At 35.8% G+C, this 21463-nt stretch overlaps 2 protein-coding genes across 33 annotated transcripts in view; both read left to right on the top strand.

Annotated features, from left to right (window-relative positions):
* The window catches only part of LOC134664387 (glutamate-gated chloride channel), a 102421-nt gene that overhangs the window by 38630 nt on the left and 42328 nt on the right, over positions 1 to 21463 (top strand). The window lies entirely within an intron of this gene.
* On the top strand, positions 5047 to 9028 carry LOC134664379 (uncharacterized). 3 transcript variants are annotated; one of them, XM_063520966.1, is made up of 3 exons: positions 5167 to 5342; positions 5949 to 6891; positions 8699 to 9028. In XM_063520966.1, the coding sequence occupies exons 1-2, from the start codon at positions 5195 to 5197 to the stop codon at positions 6887 to 6889; spliced, it is 1089 nt and encodes a 362-aa protein (XP_063377036.1). In that variant the 5' UTR covers positions 5167 to 5194; the 3' UTR covers positions 6890 to 6891; positions 8699 to 9028. The 3 variants fall into 3 exon arrangements, with proteins under 3 accessions (XP_063377033.1, XP_063377036.1, XP_063377034.1); XM_063520963.1 differs by having other exon boundaries at positions 5047 to 5342; positions 5949 to 9028; XM_063520964.1 differs by having other exon boundaries at positions 5949 to 9028.

The following is a 21463-nucleotide window of genomic DNA, read 5'->3' as shown; positions in this document are numbered from 1 at the left end:
ATTGGTAAAATAACTTTAGCTGTTATTTAAATGGGGGCCAAATCTTTAAGGAAATGTGAAGTTTGTAGTGGGTGTGTAAGAAGACTAACTACTGACGCATTTTTGGCCAAATTTCCAACTTGATCCGAACAGGTCGGTAAACTGATGTTTGTATGCAATATTTTCATTTTTTACTTTGAGTCGTTAACAGTTACTAATTTAATTAGTTTTAGTCGTGTACAATCCATGATTAAAACGAAAATATTTTGTCAATAAAGTATTTTTAAGTAAAAAAGTCTAAGTAACCTATGACACGAATAGTGTACGACCAATTTTATCGATAATCTCTTTATTTCAGATGTCGATTATGGGCAAAGCTGAGGAAAAGGAAATGAGGATTTGGCGTATTTATTTACCTATTCAAAAGCTGAATGGAAACAAGTTCATTTGTGGAAATCATTCTCCATCCAGTGCCTTCAATAAAAAGGGACCAGATTAAAAAAGAATGCGCGCGAATTCAGCATATTGTAATATGCCTACTTGAATAATAAAGTATGTTATTTTTATCATGTAAAATAAAATTGTTTATATATATAATGTTCTTTTATTTTATTAATCCACGTGATTCTCAAAATGTACTGTTACAGTAGTACAGTAGGTAAATACAGCAGCACGTATCGCACATTTATCGATATCGATAAACAGTAGGTACTGGAAGTGTCGAGCCCTAGCGTTGTTTTTTTTGTGTTGGTAGTATTGTGTGTGGTTTATTTTTTAACAATTATGGCCTGGATGCGAGATCTTTAAGCCTGTATTTGGTGTGTTGGGATATGTACGTTCATAATTCGGTTCGAGGATTGTTCAAGAGTGCCGACTCTTAAAACGTAGTGATTATATGCTCTTTGATTGTGGCGTTCTAAAAGTTGTCTTAGAAGTCACTGAAACTGAAATATCATACATAATTTAATACTGAAACACTACCTAGATTGTAAGATTGTGGAAGAAGCCGATAGTTATGTTGAAACGCTATTTATTAAGTTTAGATACTCTTAAGTCTAAATAAGTATTATATACATTTGTTAAAGATTGGATTTCTAACTTTGCAAGTGAGGTTAACGCAAATAAATTTCCTTTCTAAAAAGCACAAAAGAAAACATGGTCCAATGTTCGATACCCTAATTCTATTAAGCGAAATCCTGCGTGTCACTTGATTGAAGATGCCAACTAATGCACGGGTAAGTCAGCGAATTCAACAGTAATATTAATGTTCGTATACCCCATACCCCATACCCCAGTCTTTGAATAGAAATGAGGACAGCAAAGACTCTGTAACCCCTCGCCACTAAAATAACCAGTAATAAACGTCGCAGTGGCCTTGACACACATACATTTACCTGTGATTTACGCCATAAGTGCTTACTGATAGCACATAGGTAATGTATTTACTTAAGTGGAATTTCACGCAAATGGCTCCGTGTAGAACACAGACACGGAATGCTATGCATACTACAATCACGCCTAGAGTATCTGCCAAAAATTATTTAATAAGGTACGTTTAATAACCGTCAGACATCGTAAATTTTATAGCATTTTCGGTGCAGCAGAGTGGTGTTAACGGAATTGGTATAAACAATTTTAACCCTAATGATTAATTAGCGTTAATTACGTTAATATTAACCTTTATTTACCGTTTCAGTTGGAAATATCTATACCAATTCCGTTAACACCACTCCGCTGTACCAAAAATACTATAAAATTTACGATGTCTGTTAATAACATAACATGTTAAATTACCTTGCACTACAACTATTTAAATGATCCGGAGATGTGCCTTGGGGCCATGAATATCATAAAGCATATTTACAATCAAGTGATTTTGAATTCCAAAAATGTAAGTTTATTATAATGAAGCACTAAAGTGACCATTTATTTATTGGCACAGGGACATGAATACTCTGCATTTCAGCACTTACGGAATAGCAATATTTTAGGGTAGCTCAGTGCAGGTACATACCTATTCTGTTTTCGCTATGCACTTCGTCATGTTTGTTCAGTTTGCTCTATATTGGGTTACTCCGAAGGCAGACCTTTCACAAATTTAATGTAAATAGGTCAATGTTTATGTTAGTTGTTTATTGTTCCGAAGTAAACGTCCGTCCGCCCCACATATACCATTTTGTCTAAAAGGCTGCACTCCCAGCGAAGTTTTTAGAATAACTGCTGTTTTTGCTCGCTTTAGCGAGGTAACGTTAAAAGCGAATATCACTAGGGGCGCCGTTAAATGTAGTTTGGGTGGGTATTACTACAGGTCCTACAGTATTATATGTGTGCGTAATTACTTTAAGAAACACGTTTGGTTTTATGACAATTTTATGAGTTCATCTTGTAAATATAATCTCCATCTTATTATTATTAGGGTGTAATATCACATCTTACCTACCTATATTATAACATATATTGCAGGTGTTAAAAACTTTATAAATCCAAGAATAGGCTACTTTCCTATTAGTCAAATCAGTTAATTTTTTAGAACTGTTAAAATGATTTGCTAATATGGAATTTATATGAAAACGAGTATAGTGACGTAACGGTCAACTCACCTACTTTTTATATTTCTATCCGATTTATTAAATATAAATTGTATTTAAAAATAACTGATAAGTACTTTTTTTTTATAATTATCTAGTGCTTTGTTTCGTGCACTGTGTGAAATAATTTATTTTAAGTGAAGGAAACATCCCTATTACATTATTTATTACCAGTTCTGGTTTCTCTCAGACGGAAGAACATAAGAATCGTAGCTTTATTACGAGCAGCCGTCGAGGTTTCACAATTTCACAGTTGATTAAAACAATATATTATTCAGGGGCTTGCTGGCAGGTAGTGAAAGCTATGTCTATCGTGGTCGTGCCAGCATTGCTAATGCATTCCTGAGGCCCTGCGGTGTGGCCACCGAGACATTGTAGGGTTAAACACGATGCCAGCGATATGCAGATTTGTATAATTAAATATCTGGGGTTCTAGCCAAGTGACAAATCGTTTGTAGAAAAACGCCAAACGATACTAAAATAAGTAGGTATATGAAAGCGATCACGTCACTTTCCGTTGTCATTTCCATTCATCTTTAATTCTTTACTCTTTGATTAGCGTTTGTCAATTTACAATTTTACTATCAACTATCATCTTGGCTACGGCTTCTAATAGTCTCGTCGTTGAGATCCACAGTCCTAAAGAAAAAATGCTAGATGTTAATATTTCACAAGAAAATAAAAACGCGTAATAAAAAAAGTATTAAGACAGCAGTTTCATATCCACAAGTATGCGGGTATAATGCAATATTTTCATAATTTTTTTATTGTACTAAATAGGTAACGCCCTATTCTCACAAATCAAATTAACCAAGCTAAAAGCCTTTACAATTTAGCAAACAAAGAAATTACACTTTAACACTTATTAAAAAGCAAAACATATTAAACAATCTGACCTAACATAAAATAGGATTATTAACAATAACAGCATCAGTGATGTAATGAATAAAAAACAATCAGGAAATTCTCTCCCGTTTGCATTGAAGCTAGTCAACAACCATAGTATAACTAATTGCGAGGGACGAGTCGCAAATTAGTAGCAAGACCTTACGCTCAATTCAATTGGATCCCGATTGGTTTGCACTAAACCACTTGGTGGCAATTCACGCTAGATTTCCCCGCCCGTACATGGTACTAATTAACAGTGCAAGATTACACACGCATCGCACATCAACATGGGCTTATACATGTCTTAAAGCGCTAATGAGTTCTGTAGAATATATACGAGTATTTATAGAATTGTCGATATAAATTGAATATTTTTTCTACCCGTTGTCGAGGAACAAGTACGACAAGCGTGACCGTAACTAAATTTGCGCGTTGCCGACCCTTTAAATATGATGAAGAGCCTTAGAAATAGATCACCCATAGATCTGATTAATCGATTTGGCCCTTGCACAAGCACGGTCTTTTATTAAGACGGAGCATAAACAACTCGGGAGCAAGTTAGGGCAGTGCTGACATTGCCATCTGGTCTGTATAACTGGTGAATATTTAGACAGATCATGTCCGCCGGACATCCCTTTACGAGCTACCGATTTCCGACATGAACTGTCCGCACTACGGGAGGGCAGGTTGTGTAGCGCTAGATTGGCTATAAATTGAATATGAGCCACGCCACGCCATATACCCTTATATTATAAGGGTATATGGCGTAACATTGAGATACACGTAATAAAATATCTTACGAGTGTATACTCAATGGCCATTATTCCCTAACAAGCTATTCCCAATACATATTGTTATTTGAGTAATAAGAAGTTATTGCTGCGCTATTATTAAATACCTACAATGTAATCTGGGTCTCCGCGAAGATTCTTTTAATTCTTAGACGCTAGATTGCGGAAACTATAAAATTCTTTGAAACGAACATTGTTTCATAAACCATTGCTGCAATATATAATTTAATTACTTAGGTGCATTGCTTTCTAGTGCTATTAAAAGTGGGTACAGGGTTAAAGTAATTTAAGTAAAGTCATACATATCATAAAATGCAAACTAAATAGCAGCATAATCAACTTTAACCCTCGTAAACTATATACATACAAACATTGTTTTAATTATTATTCGCAAGAACTTAAATTAGCTATGAAATTATTCATGGACCAATTATTACCGCCTTCGCACCTTACGTGACTAGCGTTCAAGAATGGCTCAATGCAAGGACAATTGAACGAATTCTGGGGATATTGGGCTTGATTTCCGAAGCAGAGTTAGTTGACTAATAGCTTTTCCGACGGATGACAAACGAGCCGGTCAAGATGTATTGCGCTGGGACAGACTTCTACTACGATAATAAGATCTACGCTATTGCCAAGATACTTTTAATAAAATAAATGGTATGGCGCCAAACGAATGTAGATAAATATTTATGATTCCTCGGAGTAAATTATTAAGAAGATTTCCCTTTTTACGCATTCATCGAAACCGTCATATTACACAAAATTATATTTGTGCTTAGTCCGAGGTAGATATTACATGTAGTATCCTGATTCCAGCGTCTAAGGTCGCAATTTCAGAGCCTAAAAAAAAAAATAACCCTACCTGGCAACACTATGGTCACCACGCTTCATTCCTGTTTTAGCGCGAAAACTAATGGTTCGCGTCCCGTGAAAACAAATAGTTTTATGCATTGTTTTATGCGAAAAATTACGTACTTTGTGAGAAAAAAGATGCTTAAAAGATCGAGTGAAGGTGAGGATGATGATACGCGAAAGTTACGGAAGATACGTAAGATGGAAAAGAAAATACAAAAATACAAAGCAGCCATGACAGGTAAGCTTTCTTCAAACATTGAATTTTGACTTGCTATACCAGTTCTTTTCTCCACACATAGCAGGTTATTTTGGTTTTGAATGTTTTTTGCCTCGGCATAGTAAAATCTCGTTGAGATACAATGAATTTGGATGTAAAATTATCCATAACCTATAACGGTTGTTCGAGTTTCGAAACCCGCTTCTCTCGTTGAGAGGATTTACCTGGTCCTTTACCTCACCCTCATTTTCCGTTAGAAAAGGGGAAGATCTCGTTGAGATATAATAGATACTTAAGAGATTGTCAATCGTTTGCATGACCTCATGCCGGGTTCTTTCGAGTTTCGAAGACCCGATGTCCCCGTTGGGTGAAATTAACTTAGATGATAACATCTAATCATACCCCCAGAATCCGTTGGATAAAGGGGAGGATCTCGTTGAGATATTAAATTGTTTTTAAATAATATAACACAAGAGTCATGAGATATGGCTACTTATTTATTGGTTCTTGCTCGGTTCACTAGGCAAAGTTGGCTCTGAAATTTGGGTATCTTAGTGTGGACTTAGGTATAACCCTAAATACTTACCATAAGCTTATGATTGGAATGTAACACAGAAAAATTTTCAGCTGCGGATCCAGAAACATTGTCAATTTTGGAGCAAAATAGTGTGGATGAAAATTGTGATAAGTTGGAAGAAGAAAATAATGCTCATAGTGACAAACCAGAAGAAACCCAAGAACACCATCAAGAACATGAAGAAGAGGAAGGTGATGTTGAGATAGAGGAAGACCTGCCCCAAGACATCCTGGCTGCCCTCGGAGAAGGGGGACAGGACGATGATGCTAACTATGGAGCTGAAATAAAATCAGAGATTGTTAAGATAATCGACACTATACTAACAGATGGAATGAATAAAGAGATGCATGAATCCTTATCAAAAACTAAGATCCCGAGAAACGTCAAACTGTTAGATGCTCCAAAACTAAATACAGAATTTGCAGGTTTTCTCAACAACTCCATGACTAATAGAGACAACTTACTGAAAGATAGACAGCAAGACCTGGGCAGAGCAATTGCTTTAGTTACTCAGACAATTAATGATCTAACTAAAAAAGATTTTGACAAATTACAGGCAATAAAGTCCCTGAGTGACAGCATAAGACTACTCAGTAACCTGCATTTCAATTACACTCAAATTCGAAGAAAGTTGATTGCACCATTTATGGATAAGTCGTTGACACAAAACCTAAATGAAAACAAGAGATCCGAGTTTTTATACTCTAAACTAGAGGAATCAGTAAAAACATCCTCTGCAATGAAACGCACAATCAACATTCTAAAACCCAAAAATACACCAAAAAACTATCAGAATCCCAGGCGACAACCCGCCCCAAATCAGTACACGCCCAGAACAAACAACATGAATTACAAACCAAGACCATACCAGAGCAATCAGGCTTCAACCTACAAGCCACAGCGCAGCCATCAACGTCCACCACAACACGCGAGGTCTACCCGCCGACCAACAACATCCCATCATCGAGGAGGTCGTGCGAAGTACCCATAAAGGTAAATTTTGCTGGCCGCCTTAAACATTTTTATAATTGTTGGGCATTTTTGACAGATGATGAAACAATCCTAAAATGGATAAATGGATATTCCATACCTTTTGATAGTGAACCAAATCAACATAATGTTCCTCTTAATAACACATTTAATACCTCTGAGAGAAAGATTATTACAATGGAAATACATAAACTTATTGTAATGGGGGCTATTACCCAATGTCAACCAAGTAAAGGGCAATTTCTATCTAATATTTTTACTATCCCTAAAAAAGATGGATCTCACAGATTTATTCTCAATTTAAAGTGTTTAAACAAATTTATTATAACAAAACATTTCAAGCTGGAAGACATTAGGACATTATGTAAACTAGTTACAACAGATGATTACATGTGTACTGTTGACTTGAAACATGCATATTATTTGGTGCCTATAAATGAATCACATAAGAAATATTTAAGATTTACATTCAATAAGAAATTATATGAATTTAACTGTTTGCCATTTGGCTTATCTACGGCACCTCTAGTCTTTACTAAACTTTTAAAACCGGCTATTGAAACTCTGAGAGAACAGGGTATTAGGCTTATTATCTACCTTGATGACATAATTTGTCTTGGAAGTACTTACACGGAATGTCTAAATAACACCCAAAAAACATGTAATTTATTACAATGTTTAGGCTTCATAATTAATGATGAAAAGAGCTCTGTAACTCCATCCCATGTGAAGGAGTATTTAGGCTTTACTATTAATTCAAGAAACATGACTTTAAGCCCTACACTAAAGAAACGCAATAGTTTATACTCCTTAATTAAAGACTTCCTTAAAATTAAATCATGCAGTATTAGAGAATTTGCAAAATTACTAGGAAATTTAGTGTCAGTCTGCATAGCAATTCCTTATGGTTTTGTATACACAAAAAATTTAGAAAGAGAAAAGTTTTTAGCTCTAGAATACCATAATGATAATTTTGAAGGAATGATGAACATTAATAAACCAATCAAAAAAGATTTAATGTGGTGGAAAGAGAACATTTTAGTAAAGAGTAATCACATTAAACAATATAACTTCTCCTTTGAAATATACTCAGATGCTTCACTTATGGGATGGGGTGCATTTTGTAATGGCCAAAGTACACAGGGCAATTGGTCTGAGTGGGAGCGCAATCAACACATTAACTATTTAGAACTTTTAGCAGCTTTCTTTGCTCTAAGATGCTTCGCAGATAAATATAATAACTGTGAAGTACTTCTCAGGATAGACAACACAACTGCTATAGCATATATTAACCGTATGGGTGGAGTGCAATACCCGTTACTAAATGATATTACTAGACAGATATGGAGGTGGTGTGAAGCGAGAAATCTGTGGATTTTCGCATCTTACATCAAATCAAAAGAAAATGTTGAGGCGGACTTTCAGTCTCGCAACTTTAATGTAGATACTGAGTGGGAACTTGCACAGATATTTTTAATATGATTGTTGATAAATTTGGCGTCCCCGAATTAGACTTATTTGCGTCACGAATTAATCATAAATGTGACAAATATATATCATGGCACAGGGATCCTTTCGCCTGGAACATTGACGCTTTCACAGTCAAATGGAATTCTACCTTTTTCTACGCTTTCCCACCTTTTGGTATTCTACTAAAAGTTCTTCATAAGATTAAATCAGAAAAGGCCACAGGCATTTTAGTTTTTCCTCTATGGCCATCTCAAGTTTGGTATCCACTCTTAAAATCTATGGTAATATCAGATATACTAACATTCGGACCATCTGAAGACCTCCTCATGTCTCCTTTCAGAACTCCACACCCTCTTCAGACGCAACTTATCCTGGCGGCGTGCAAATTATCAGGGAAGCGTTTAAAAGAAGATTAATTGCAGAACGTTCAATTGACATTATGATTGCTTCATTATCTGAGAACTCCATTAAACAATATAATAGTTGTTTACGCCAGTGGTGGCTTTATAGTAAACGTAATAGTATAGATACATTCAGTGCATCAGTCCCTATCATAATATCATACTTAACAAACTGCTTTGAGAATGGCCTGTCTTATCAATCACTCAATTGCTATCGCTCAGCGTTATCCCTTATAATTGGCAGCCACATAGGCACGGATGAAAGAATTAAGCGCTAGGCGCTTGAATAGTTCAAAGGATTCTATAAGTTGCGCCCTATGAAACCCAAGTATAATGATACTTGGAACCCGGACACAGTATTAACATTCTTAGGAAATCTATATCCCTTAGAATCTTTACAACTAGAATTACTTACAAAGAAACTAGCAATGTTATTAATTTTGGCAACAGGCCAAAGAGTACAGACTCTTTTTTATATTAAAATTAATAATATTAAGACCTCTACAGACGGTATCACAATACAAATTACAAACCTTTTGAAGAGTTCTGGGCCCAGACGTCCTCCAACAATACTTAGCATACCATATTTAAATAATAAACCTGAGATATGTCCGGCTAGAACTTTAACTAAATATTTAGAAACTACTCAAAATATACGACAAGAAAACAGTTCCCTCAAGAACCTTTTTCTTACCTTTAAAAATCCTATCAGAGAAGCCTCCACTCAGACTATTAGCAGATGGCTGAAGCAAATTATGAATGATAGTGGGGTGGATATATCTAGATTTTCAGCTCATTCCACTAGACATGCGTCTTCTTCTAGAGCGCACAGAGAAGGCCTTACTGTAGACAGCATAATGAAGGCTGTAGGTTGGTCATCAAGATCGCAAACATTTGCCCGACATTATAATAGACCGCTAACTAATATGGTTAACGACCAAGTTCAATTTGCCCGAACAGTGCTCGGAGATTAAAATATTTTGTTTTCAGTATAGTCTTTATTATAGGAGCCAAGTCCTGAGTTACGTTTTATTTAAATTTTTTAGTTGAGGCTTGTACTAAGACAGTACAAACAAATTGTCATTGTTGATTTACTGTTAGGAAATTAGTTAAGAAGCTTATAAGAGTTATATAAGACTGTTACTCACTGATTAAGTTTATTAAAAATTTAGTCTCTATGTTCTCATAACTGTTAAGAATACAGTTAGTACATAAGGTACAAAATGTGAGATAGTAAGTCTCTTTTTTACATTAAAAGATCTTAAAGTAAATAAATAATGCTTATTAATTTTCTCTGAACATCTACATGTAATATCTACCTCGGACTAAGCACAAATATAATTACAGGATTAAACGAACTTACCTGAAGTGAAGTTCTATCCTGATTATATGTAGTGCTTAGTCCGAGGTAGGAAGTTCCCTTCCCTCCCAAGATTAATAGTTCCCTCTTAATCTTTTACCCTCTTAATTAGCTCTAAACTTAATGAAGCGTGGTGACCATAGTGTTGCCAGGTAGGGTTATTTTTTTTTTTAGGCTCTGAAATCGCGACCTTAGACGCTGGAATCAGGATACTACATGTAATATCTACCTCGGACTAAGCACTACATATAATCAGGATAGAACTTCACTTCAGGTAAGTTCGTTTAATCCTGTAATTATTTACTATAACAAGTTTATGTTCGTGAAACATTTTATTATAAAAAATAGTTATAAAATATATTGTGTTATTGTGTAGGTAAATATGCAGGATCGTTTATATCATATAATATTTAAAACTTTCACGTTTTGAACACATATTAACTCACATTTATACATGTATAGTGGTCTATCGCGAATGTATTTTACTACCTTTATTTACCGACGTTTCGGCACACGTTTTACGTTACGTTTTGAGTTAGCCGCGACCACGACCAGTGAAACCTGTGTCGAAACGTCGGTAAATAAATGTAATAAAGTAAATTCGTGATAAACTCATCTATAAATGTGCGTTTATATCATTACTGTAGTGGAAAGAAAATACTTAGATTACTTTTCAGTTGGCTATTCAAGCTCATTGCGGAGTTAGTTGAGCCGATGCCGCCGTAAGCATTTCCGTTCTTAGGTAATCTCATTTGCCGCGCGGGCTCTCCACTCAAAAGCATTTGTTAATGCTGCTTGAGCAAGTAGATTTTCTTCCAGCTCGTGTTTTTATCCTTTTACTTCCTAATGGTACTTAGTGTACTTACATAATGAATGTTTCACGCTTTTTCTGCCAGAAATCGGGGTCTGGATTACTCGGCTTTAATGTACCCATATAGCTTGAACCTTTTGCTTTATTTAGCGTGAAAAAGGTTGGCATCATATAGAATAAATATTAAGACGATGAATTAATTATTAATATATTATATATACACATAATGTTTGTATGTGTTTTAGCAAGAATACACACGTAAGGCGAGTCAGATTTGAACCACTAATTATAGGACTTAGCGCTCGCAATTTGAAATAATCCAGGCCATATTGAGTGACGTTACCATAGATTTGCCAGAGAAATTTGGTTCAACTCTGTCACCTAAATAAATCTCCTACATCATGTTTATTCCTTTTTGGTGTCGTAGTTACAAATTCAACATGGATTTCAATGTGCTGCTGCACTTCCATAAAATCTCGTCGAACTAACTATCTCGTCGAACGCAACGCGAGAAACTAGTTAGCGTATTAATTACGAATGTAGATTATATTACTCCTGTACGACTTCATTCCGGCACTTGGAAATAATGTTAGTTACAATTCATTAATTTACCATATACGCGCTACAATCTACTCGAAACTTTAGTCATATAATTCTGAGAAACTAAATAGGTTAGAATAATAAAGAGATCGTAATATAAATTACGTCACGCAAGTCGCGGTAATCGCGCTCCATGTTATTTTAGTTAATATCCCGACTAAAAGCCATTTTAGGGGTTGGTTGACAAAAGTTTTGGGAAGTTGGAGAGCCCTCAGAAGCTAAAGATGCCAGCTAAAGTGGCCGCTCTGAGAGAGGCTCGAGTGACCCATTGTGCGACCAGTGACAAAGCACATAACCATCCTTTGTCGGGAACTATTTTGAACGGGACTTGTTAAGTTTTAGTCCATCCCTGTGTATTGGCATCCATTCACTTTGACAATAATTTAGATAGGTCAATTGGACCTACTTCGCACTTAATCAAATCCTACCAATTGTGTCGGTCGGTAACTTTAATCTTGCCTTCCTTTTTACCTACCATTATATTGTTAGAAAATAATAAACGGAAACTAGACATTTTTTTTACCACGACACCTTACAAAAATCCACTATCAAACCATCCATGTTATAAGAATATGAATCCAAGTACGATCGTTATACTGAGAGGAAACAATCATATATTTTTTACGACGACGAAAAATCCTCCCACAGACTATTACGGAAGAACGAATTCCTTTTTAGACGAAAATAGAGAACGGGATCGTGTTACTGAAGGCACACTTGTCATCATTCGAAATACTATTGGTTTGGCCTATACGTAATCCGTAAAATAAACAGCGGCTATGGAAGAGACTGAACCTACCTACACTCTGATACTACAAAGCAATGAATGTGTACTTGGTGGTTACCAGTGTGGATACGTGCCTAAAGGATGTATGAAACCATGAGTACGCATGAGATAACTAATATTAAATAAATACTAAATCAGGGCAAGATGTTCGAATGCGGCGTCTTGAAGGTGTGTTTTAAGCGAAGAAGAAGCTTTTTATTACTGCTACTGATACTGCTCTATGGAAATCTAATCCAAATATTTTTCAAGGAATTAGGATAGAAAACTGACCAGATACAATAATAGGTCTAAGAAATTCAATATATATTATCTGCTAGCGACGACCCATTTGACACCCATGATCGGTTAGTTGCGTGTTTGGTCATCGATTTGCCGAAGACAGAAAAATAAGACATGCGCCGGGCGTAGTTACCATCAGCTATCTTCTAAGTAAAGATATACTTGTCCTAGATTGATTGATTTCGCCAAATATTTTCATTGGGCTGCATTTTTTTGCGAAGCCTTTTTTCGGACATTGGAAATACCTAAAGCTAAATTTTTTACTTATGTTCATTTGTACTCCTGAAATATATAATTTCAGATAAGTCAGTACGTGGTCAGTACCTATTTCTGTACTCACAATAAGTAAATATGGTGACGAGAAAGGGTAGCCTGTGATTCAATTACATAAATGCGAATAATAATATGGTAATTCTTTACAAAGAAAAGTATAAAATAACCGTATTCCTTCCAACACGAGTAGTAAGTAATAGCATTGCACCTCGCGTGTTGTCGATCAGTTGAAGCGAGCAAACAAATCCCATTTGCAACAATACCATGTAAATGTATGTTTATCTTTGCATCTGGTACAACACTTCGCATATTGACTCGAATAGTTTCGTGATGTCAATAGTATAAAAAAATGTCTACACCGATATCTATGAAAGGTTATACTGAAAACTAAACAGTTAACTCTGACAAAGTTAAAAGAAAATTCGCAGTAGCGTAGCGAGTTATCGAACGAACGTTTATTTCGTTCGCGTTCTGCCGGCCGGTCGATATCGCCACTACTATTATATAGACGACGTGTCGCCGAAACGGTCAATATAAGGTCGACGCTCCAAAAAGGCTAAAACGCACCTTTAATTATTTAAGTAAATGTTAATAGCTGAGGAATAAAGCAACACGTTGTTTATATTTCAATCCGAAGAAATATTTCCAGGCAAGTACCTCTGCTATCTACGCACTGAAGACGGTTTTTTTACTTTTCGGTTCTAAGACGGTTTTTTACTTTTCGGTTCTGTTAGTTTATAAGTTTAAGTTGCGTTATAGACTTTGTTAAGAATTTAAGTTCTGTACTAGACATACGAGTATTACTACTACTACTATGTATTAGCATATTACTAATACTACTACTTGAATTAGCAACCTGAAGACACTGCGGTTTCATGAAGGAACTGGGGTGGTTACAGTAGTGCAACCTCGTTTTCACGCAAAATAGACACAATGGTTGTCGATTTGCGGAAAATGCCCAGTATAACTAACTATGTACTACTAGCCGAAATACATACTGACGACTGAGGTAGTAACACTATCAGTATCACCAAAGACAATAAAATACCTTTATTAACGCTATCACTTGCCAACAGAGCCAGTCGGTCTATATTGCGGTTATTGTGCCTAAATGATCAATAAAGTTCGTCTCTTATAAAATTGATGCGGAAGTACATACCTACTACAAGTCGACACGAATATTTTTAAGTTGGAACTTGGTTGGAACGCAAACCTCGCAAGTGGAATCGATCTAATCTAATCTAAAACTAACCTAAAGCCTATGCGGCCGCTGTACTATAACGTTAACTGTCTTCAAATGATTATTAACCTATATTTTTTCTGTAAACGTCCTAATTAAATGTACCTATATACGTTATTTAGTGCATTATACTTCATTCTCGTCGTCGTCGTCGTCGTGTCTTCGTTGGCAATCGGCTGAAAATATGTTAAATATCGATGGAGCCAGTTAGACTGAAGACTAAACTAGAACACGCTACATCTATGTACATCAACTTAGTAGATACAGCTGATATTTAATTGCCATTCCAAAGAACATGTTTCATTGAACGGACTAATGTCACGGACCAAAGATTAAAAAGTTCATTCTCTAGCAAATTGTACTACGTCGTTGATTAGTAATTTCAGAATAGATTGAGATATTTATTCCTGGCACTTAGAGTCTGAAATCATCACGAAGTCAATTTAGCAGCGGCATAACGATTCGCTTCGCTCTAAATTAGACTCCATTTGCGTCCATATTCGGATTGAACTATTTCTGAACGGGATGACGTCTGTGTTTATTTTTGTCCTCAATCCACATGGACACTACTATCTATAGTCTATACTATAATTTCTAGCTACAGAAATAGGAATATTACCAAATTGCTGAAGATAACTTATTAAAAAAACTGCTAGATGACAATTTAATAATAGAATGATGTAGTTAGTATACTCGTTAGGATTAGGTAATTAAGTACATTATTAATTACATTCCTTGGTTTTCAATGTGTAAATACATTTTGAAGTTTTTGTATCGCAGTCGGATTCGTTATTTAGATTTTTTTTAATCTGCATTTATTACAGTCCCCTGCTGTACCTAAAGCTTAACAGAAACTCTTAAGAGGAAAGGGGGACGAATTCACGTCACCGTTTCTCCATACAAAGATAGTCCCCATTTTCCTCTCTGGATATTCCCATTATAGTTTTTTTTGAGTTTTTGATTATTATAAAAGTTATGAGCAAAAAACTAATTCCATACCTACAAATTCTGAAAAGTTTGTAACTCTTAAAATAATGAAAAAAATCAAAAAACCGGGCAAGTGCGAGTCGGGCTCGCGCACGAAGGGTTCCGTACCATAATGCAAAAAAAAAAAACAAAAAAAAAGCAAAAAAAGAAACGGTCACCCATCCAAGTAGGTACTGACCACTCCCGACGTTGCTTAACTTTGGTCAAAAATCACGTTTGTTGTATGGGAGCCCCATTCAAATCTTTATTTTATTCTGTTTTTAGTATTTGTTGTTATAGCGGCAACAGAAATACATCATCTGTGAAAATTTCAACTGTCTATCTATCACGGTTCGTGAGATACAGCCTGGTGACAGACAGCCGGACGGACGGACGGACAGCGAAGTCTTAGTAATAGGGTCCCGTTTTACCCTTTGGGTACGGAACCCTAAAAAGCTATGGTTATTTTTATATTTATATGTATACTTCCGTATAGCTATGGTGAATATACAAGAAATTCTGTAAAAGTATTTTCACCTCAGCAGCTCGAACAAGGGTACTTTGCTTCTTAAAAACAGTGAGCAAAATGCGATTTTGCTCACTGAGTCATTTTGTCTCACTCAGTGAGCAAAATGCGATTTTGCTCACTGAGTCATTTTGTCTCACTCAGTGAGCAAAATGCGATTTTGCTCACTGAGTGTGTCTCACTTAGTGAGCAAAATGCGATTTTGCTCACTGAGTGAGACAAAATGACATTCAAGTGAGTGAAGTGGTCTAATACAAGGTCGATATACTTGGGTTCTATTATCTCTGTCCCTCTAGGTATGTTCTCACTGCTTAGGGTGAAAATTTTTGTGTACTACACGAGATCAAAGTTATTTACATCTCGTGCGCTTTTGAATCCCTTACTACGCTCAAGATTCTAAATATCAAACTTTGATCTCTTGTTGTACAAATAACTATTTCCAGGGAGGAAAATGAGGAATATACGTTTGTACCCGTATGGAGAAGCGCCATCGAGTATCGTCTTAAACCCAAATGTTTGCGAAAATACAACAGATACAACTGTAACAATCTCGAAAATTGGCGATTATAACGTTTGAATAAAAGCCAACATGATACGGACACGGCCACTCCTTCATCGTTGCTGCTGCGGAAATGTCCGAGGACCAAACATTGCCAACAAAATGGAAACAGTCACGCAATGAATCGTACACTAAACGCCCTACATTTCGCGATTAATTTCACGATGTAAATATTCAATACACTAGCAGCTAACGAAATGAATATGCATCGTGGTATATTAATAATTCGTAACTCTGGTCTGTTGCCTAGAAAGGTAAGAAAATGGAAATGAGTAATAAAAAGGCATATCGTGTTTCAAGTGTCAGAGGACTCGAATAAAAGTCTTTGGTATCGCAAGCACTCCTTTGGGGACATTAAAGCCTCAAGCTTGCCATAAATACTATACTAACAACAGTCGTAGCAGAGCGTTACTCTTAAACAAAACAAATAGAAACACCTAGGTAACTTTTGCGTAAGTATATAATAAACGTAACGAGCAGGCGTATTAAGGATGCCTAACTAAAAATAACTGTCACTTTTCAACACCAGAAAGTGACGGACACCGTTTTAACACTATGCCACGTAGACAAGAATGACTATCATATCCGTACTGGATTTAAAAGAAAACTTAAAAGGTAAATTTAGGCATTAATGATGGATGGATGGATAAACAACGAAAAGTTAAATCACTTACGGTTCAGCGTATAGAAACTAATAATATCAACGTGTCTAAATAAATATATTAAACAGTACCTATATACTTACAAAATGTTAAAATATGGGGCTAACAAAAAATATTTTGAAACCGTGTCCTAGCGAAACAGATTATGACAAAGCGCAATATTCATCACCGTGAAGCGGCATAAAATGTTGGGACTTTGGAAGTTATTACAAACTTTTAAGAAGTTTAGCTTCTGTCTTTTGAAACTTAATCGCCAGAGGCTGGGCTATTCCTGCGGGCCACAGCTCTTTAACTTACATATTTCAAAAGGGTATAATCACATTTTATTATTTAATTTGTTGTCTCTTATATCACTTTCTAAGCTAGGAAATCAGAAAGGAACAAGGGCGAAACTCGCGATCGCGAGAGGTTTAACGTTTTACTCGTACCTCAATAACTTACCTCTCAGGTCAATTCTAACGAACCTACATACACTGATCTCAGCACCACATCTCATCAGTTTTCGCTCGTACATGTATTGGCGCGCGCCCCCTCTTAACACATTCAGTGTCAGCGCGTGCTACGCGCTACGAGCGTAGCCTGTAACGTGGGAAATATTTGTATGTATGTACCCGTATGTAGCGAAAAGCGCCTGCGACCAGAGAACCTGGCCGCGTAGCCAAGGTGCCAATCGCTTACGCTCCGTAGCGATCGAAACGCACTGTCACTTTCGCACTAATATGGAAGAGTAATTAGAGAGACATAAAGCTTTTCGTTGTCGAAGCAATATTAGCGATTGTAACCTTGACTAGGCCGGCAGATCGCTGACAGGGATGTGTTGTTTCGCTACATGCGAGATATTACCTGCTACGGGTTACAGACCATCCGCTTAGCTTGCGGCTTGAAAAAGTGTAGCAAATAAGCAAAAAAATATTCCTTTCGAAGGTAACTATTGGTGGCATTATTTAGGTACAATTCACGTGTTAACCTTTATTCGACTAGTTATGGTAATCAAATATCTCGTATCTTGTAGCTCTCTCTTTCGTTTTATAGCAACGAAGGAAAGGATCCGCGACCAAAATGAGGCCCGGTCACGCGACGAGCCAGGGTTAACATTCGGAAGGTGAAAATTAAGTGGAGGTTAATGTCGAGCGGGACGTTTCACCTAAGCGTTTGCCTTCGGAATCGCAATCTTGCAAATGCAATTTCTATTGAATTATTTTTTTTCTATTTGTATGTAATGAACCTTAAGTATAAATGTTTAACTAAAAAGGATAATTTCATTCAACAGGCAAATATATTTTTGATTGTAATTAGGATTGGTAACTAATTACAACTTGATAGTTAATGCAACCTGATGACATTTTACTCGTACTTACGAACTGTTCCGTTTACTTGAACTAACTATACTTAGTTCGTTTTTATTAGCATTATAAATAAGGTAAACAATCTTGATGTGTCTTTTAATTGAAAAACTCATTTTAAAAATAAGTTACGGCAAATATGTAACAATTATGAATTCTGCTTTAATAAGTAATATTTACTGATTTTTAAAAAGCGTTTTTCAATTAAAAGACATGTCAAGATCGTGTGCTACTCTGCAGCGGCGCCACCATAATGAATACCAATGAATTATATGGTGAAATGATGTACCTAAGAGGTACATCACATACCTATAATGTGTATGACTGTACCTGTGATAGAAAACGAAATAATCGGCATTGAAAGTGGCGCCGCTGGGGAGCATACTCCCCAGCGGCGCCACACAGTACTCATAGATAGAAATGATATTAGCTATTTTTTTCTTATGTAAATTGATGTACTAATGCTGTTTATTACGTACCTATTGAAAAAAATAATTATTTTGCATTGATTAGTGATTTTATTTACATTTTAATTCCGCGTTCCGCCTAAACGGTATGAGTTGTAAGAGAGGCGCGCGGGTGAGCGAGATGGAGATAGAAATTCTTCCCGCGGGACCGCGCTCCCGCGGCCCGCTCCGATTTTCTATACTAAAATTTTTTTTTATTGCTTTCTACTTCTGTATTACGTTGTATTTTTTTATATTTAAAAGTATATAATTAAATTACATTTTCTGTATGATAGTTGCAGATAAAAATTCTATGTTGTTTCATTGCGATTTTCAGTAGTCGGATTTTAGTTTTTGAACTTATTTTTATCAATAATATTTAGATGTTTGCTTTCGTTATGTTTATGTGTCTGTAAAAAGAAAAGTAGTTATTTGTTTTACGAGGGGCAAAGTTGTTGTTTAACCTCTCGCGCTAATATTGGTAGGTACCCGAGCAAGCGAAAGGTTCCAAATAGAGATGGGTAACTACCCGGGTAAATACCCGAGAGCGGGTATTTACCCGGTAAATACCCGATATTTACCTACCCGCGGGTAAATACGCGGGTATTTTCGTTTTTCTTCTAAATTTGATGTGTTTAATGGTATATGAGTATAAATAAGATTAATTTAAGTATTTTTTTATAATGTTACATAAAATGTATGTTCAAACTAATTACGAAAAGGTTGCTATGAAGTTCGATTTTAACATATCAGTCCAATTATAAATATCGTGTAAAATCATTCCCTGGCTTTCGGAAATGTTTTAAAATGCTTTAATTATACATTAGAAAGATGAAAATAAAGACTACTTATGAATGATAATAAAAAACAAAATTGCAGTGTCACAACTTGGCAAGCTCATAAGTCAAATACAGTTAGTTTTAGGACAAAAATGTATATAACCTTTTTTGTAGGAAATTCTGTCTACTTTAGTTTGTACATACAAGAATTTTCAATATTAATGACAGCTTCCAAGAAATATGAAAAAAATCACTTTTACCCCCCTCCCCCAACCACACCCCCCGCCGATCGAAGTTAGAATGTGTATTATTAACGTATAAGTACGATAATTTACTCAAATCTAAATAAAATACTCTTATGACGGCCTTTTTTTAAATATTTATCAAAATTGTGCCCAAAATTCCTTAGTTACAACTGCAGGGTTCACTAAACCATTTCATTTTAAATGACATACAATAATTACAACCATTAACTCGGTTTATATCTCCACTTTAACACAAATCGACATGTGCAACAAGAAATTAATCTACCCGCCCATTTGGGTAGATACGGGTAAATACCGGGTAGATGGGTATTTACCGGGTATTTACCTGGGTGGGTAAATTGGGTAAATACCCGCGACCCATCTCTAGTTCCAAAAGTATACAGGGTGATCAATCCAAATGGGTCAGTATGGAGAAGTCAGAAACTATGAGAGATAGCGAAATCTGTTCTTAGGAACCATGGCGTCGATTTTAGATTTAATAATACAGGCATTCATTTTTTTTAATCTATCATACATAACCGGGATTCGAACCAGGGGGCCGATTTTTGAATTTCGACCGCACGATTTCGTGTATTTCGTTCAATAATATCTCCGCTACTAGGCATTTAAATTCTACTAATCGAATTGAAAATGTGTGGTCAATACCACTTGATTCCGAATTTCTATCGCTCGTATTTCAAAAATTAGCGTTTCACCGTTTTCCACAGATTTTCGAGTGACGAAATCGAACGATCGAAATTCAAAAATCGCCCTCCTGGTCAATATTCTTTATGTAATCGCGTGTAGTATTAGTTTGTATGGCACCTTTTAAACGATGCGTGACAGGTGGGGGTAGGGTTACCAGATGACAGGAATTTTCCTGACATGTCAGGAATTTTGGCCTTTTGTCAGGAATGGGGACGGAACACGAAAATTTCAGGATTTTTTTGAATTGGTAGTCTTTTTTTATAAAGTACCAAAAATAATAAATGAGATCCATTCAACTTATCAATAAATACGTAATTATGAATTAACAAATCTTTACTCAAGCATATAGGTACATATACTGGGTCAAGCAAATTTTGTCAGTAGCAAACGGCGGCAAATTTGAAAAATCGCGGGTTAGCAACACTGTATTCGAATAATTCGAAAATCGCGTGTCATCTGTGTTTTATCTGTGGGATGTGGATCGCGAATGACAGCCATCATCTTTGTTTACATTCTGAATCGATTCTATTTCAAGAGATATTACTGCTGTGTCACCATTAAATACCAATATATTAAATAAAATTGTGCTTAATCAAAGCTAAGGTGCCTACAATGCCTACAGTTCCAACTGATAAATCTAATAAAATATTAAAATCCAATAGCACATCTATCTGCTGAAGCAATGATTTTATTCATTACATTCTTGTTTAACAGCATATTCCACTTCTAATTTTATTTTGAGATCTTCAAATTCACCACACACCGCTTTTAAATTGTCCGTCCATACCATTTAATAATAATTTCAAACATTTTCAATAGAGAATCCACGAGTGACAATTTGAATTAACGTACGTAACAGGGCGCGCTCAGCGGAAAAAAACGTTTTGGTTCGATGTACATTGTACATTGCTGCTTTTCTTAGCGCAATACTACTCTTTGAGTGTTGCCCTACTTTAGTTTGCTTTACATTGCTACTGACAAGATTTGCTTGACGCACTATACATATATGTTTTAGAATATTCGCATTTGTATCTTAAAGATAGCAAGAAGTATCCTCTGTCTCTATGATTTAAAATAATGTAGGTAAAATACCTTGTTTAGACCCCCCCCCCCCCGTCGT

This window comes from Cydia fagiglandana, chromosome 5 (genome assembly GCF_963556715.1).
Source record: "Cydia fagiglandana chromosome 5, ilCydFagi1.1, whole genome shotgun sequence".
In the NCBI taxonomy this organism is placed as follows: domain Eukaryota; kingdom Metazoa; phylum Arthropoda; class Insecta; order Lepidoptera; family Tortricidae; genus Cydia; species Cydia fagiglandana.
The sequence above is the reverse complement of the archived record's forward strand: the minus strand, read 5'-3'. Positions and strand labels throughout refer to the sequence as shown.

Coding starts and splice junctions, on each gene's coding strand:
- LOC134664379 (XM_063520963.1), top strand. CDS start 7,066: ATGGAAATACATAAACTTATTGTAATGGGGGCTATTACCCAATGTCAA.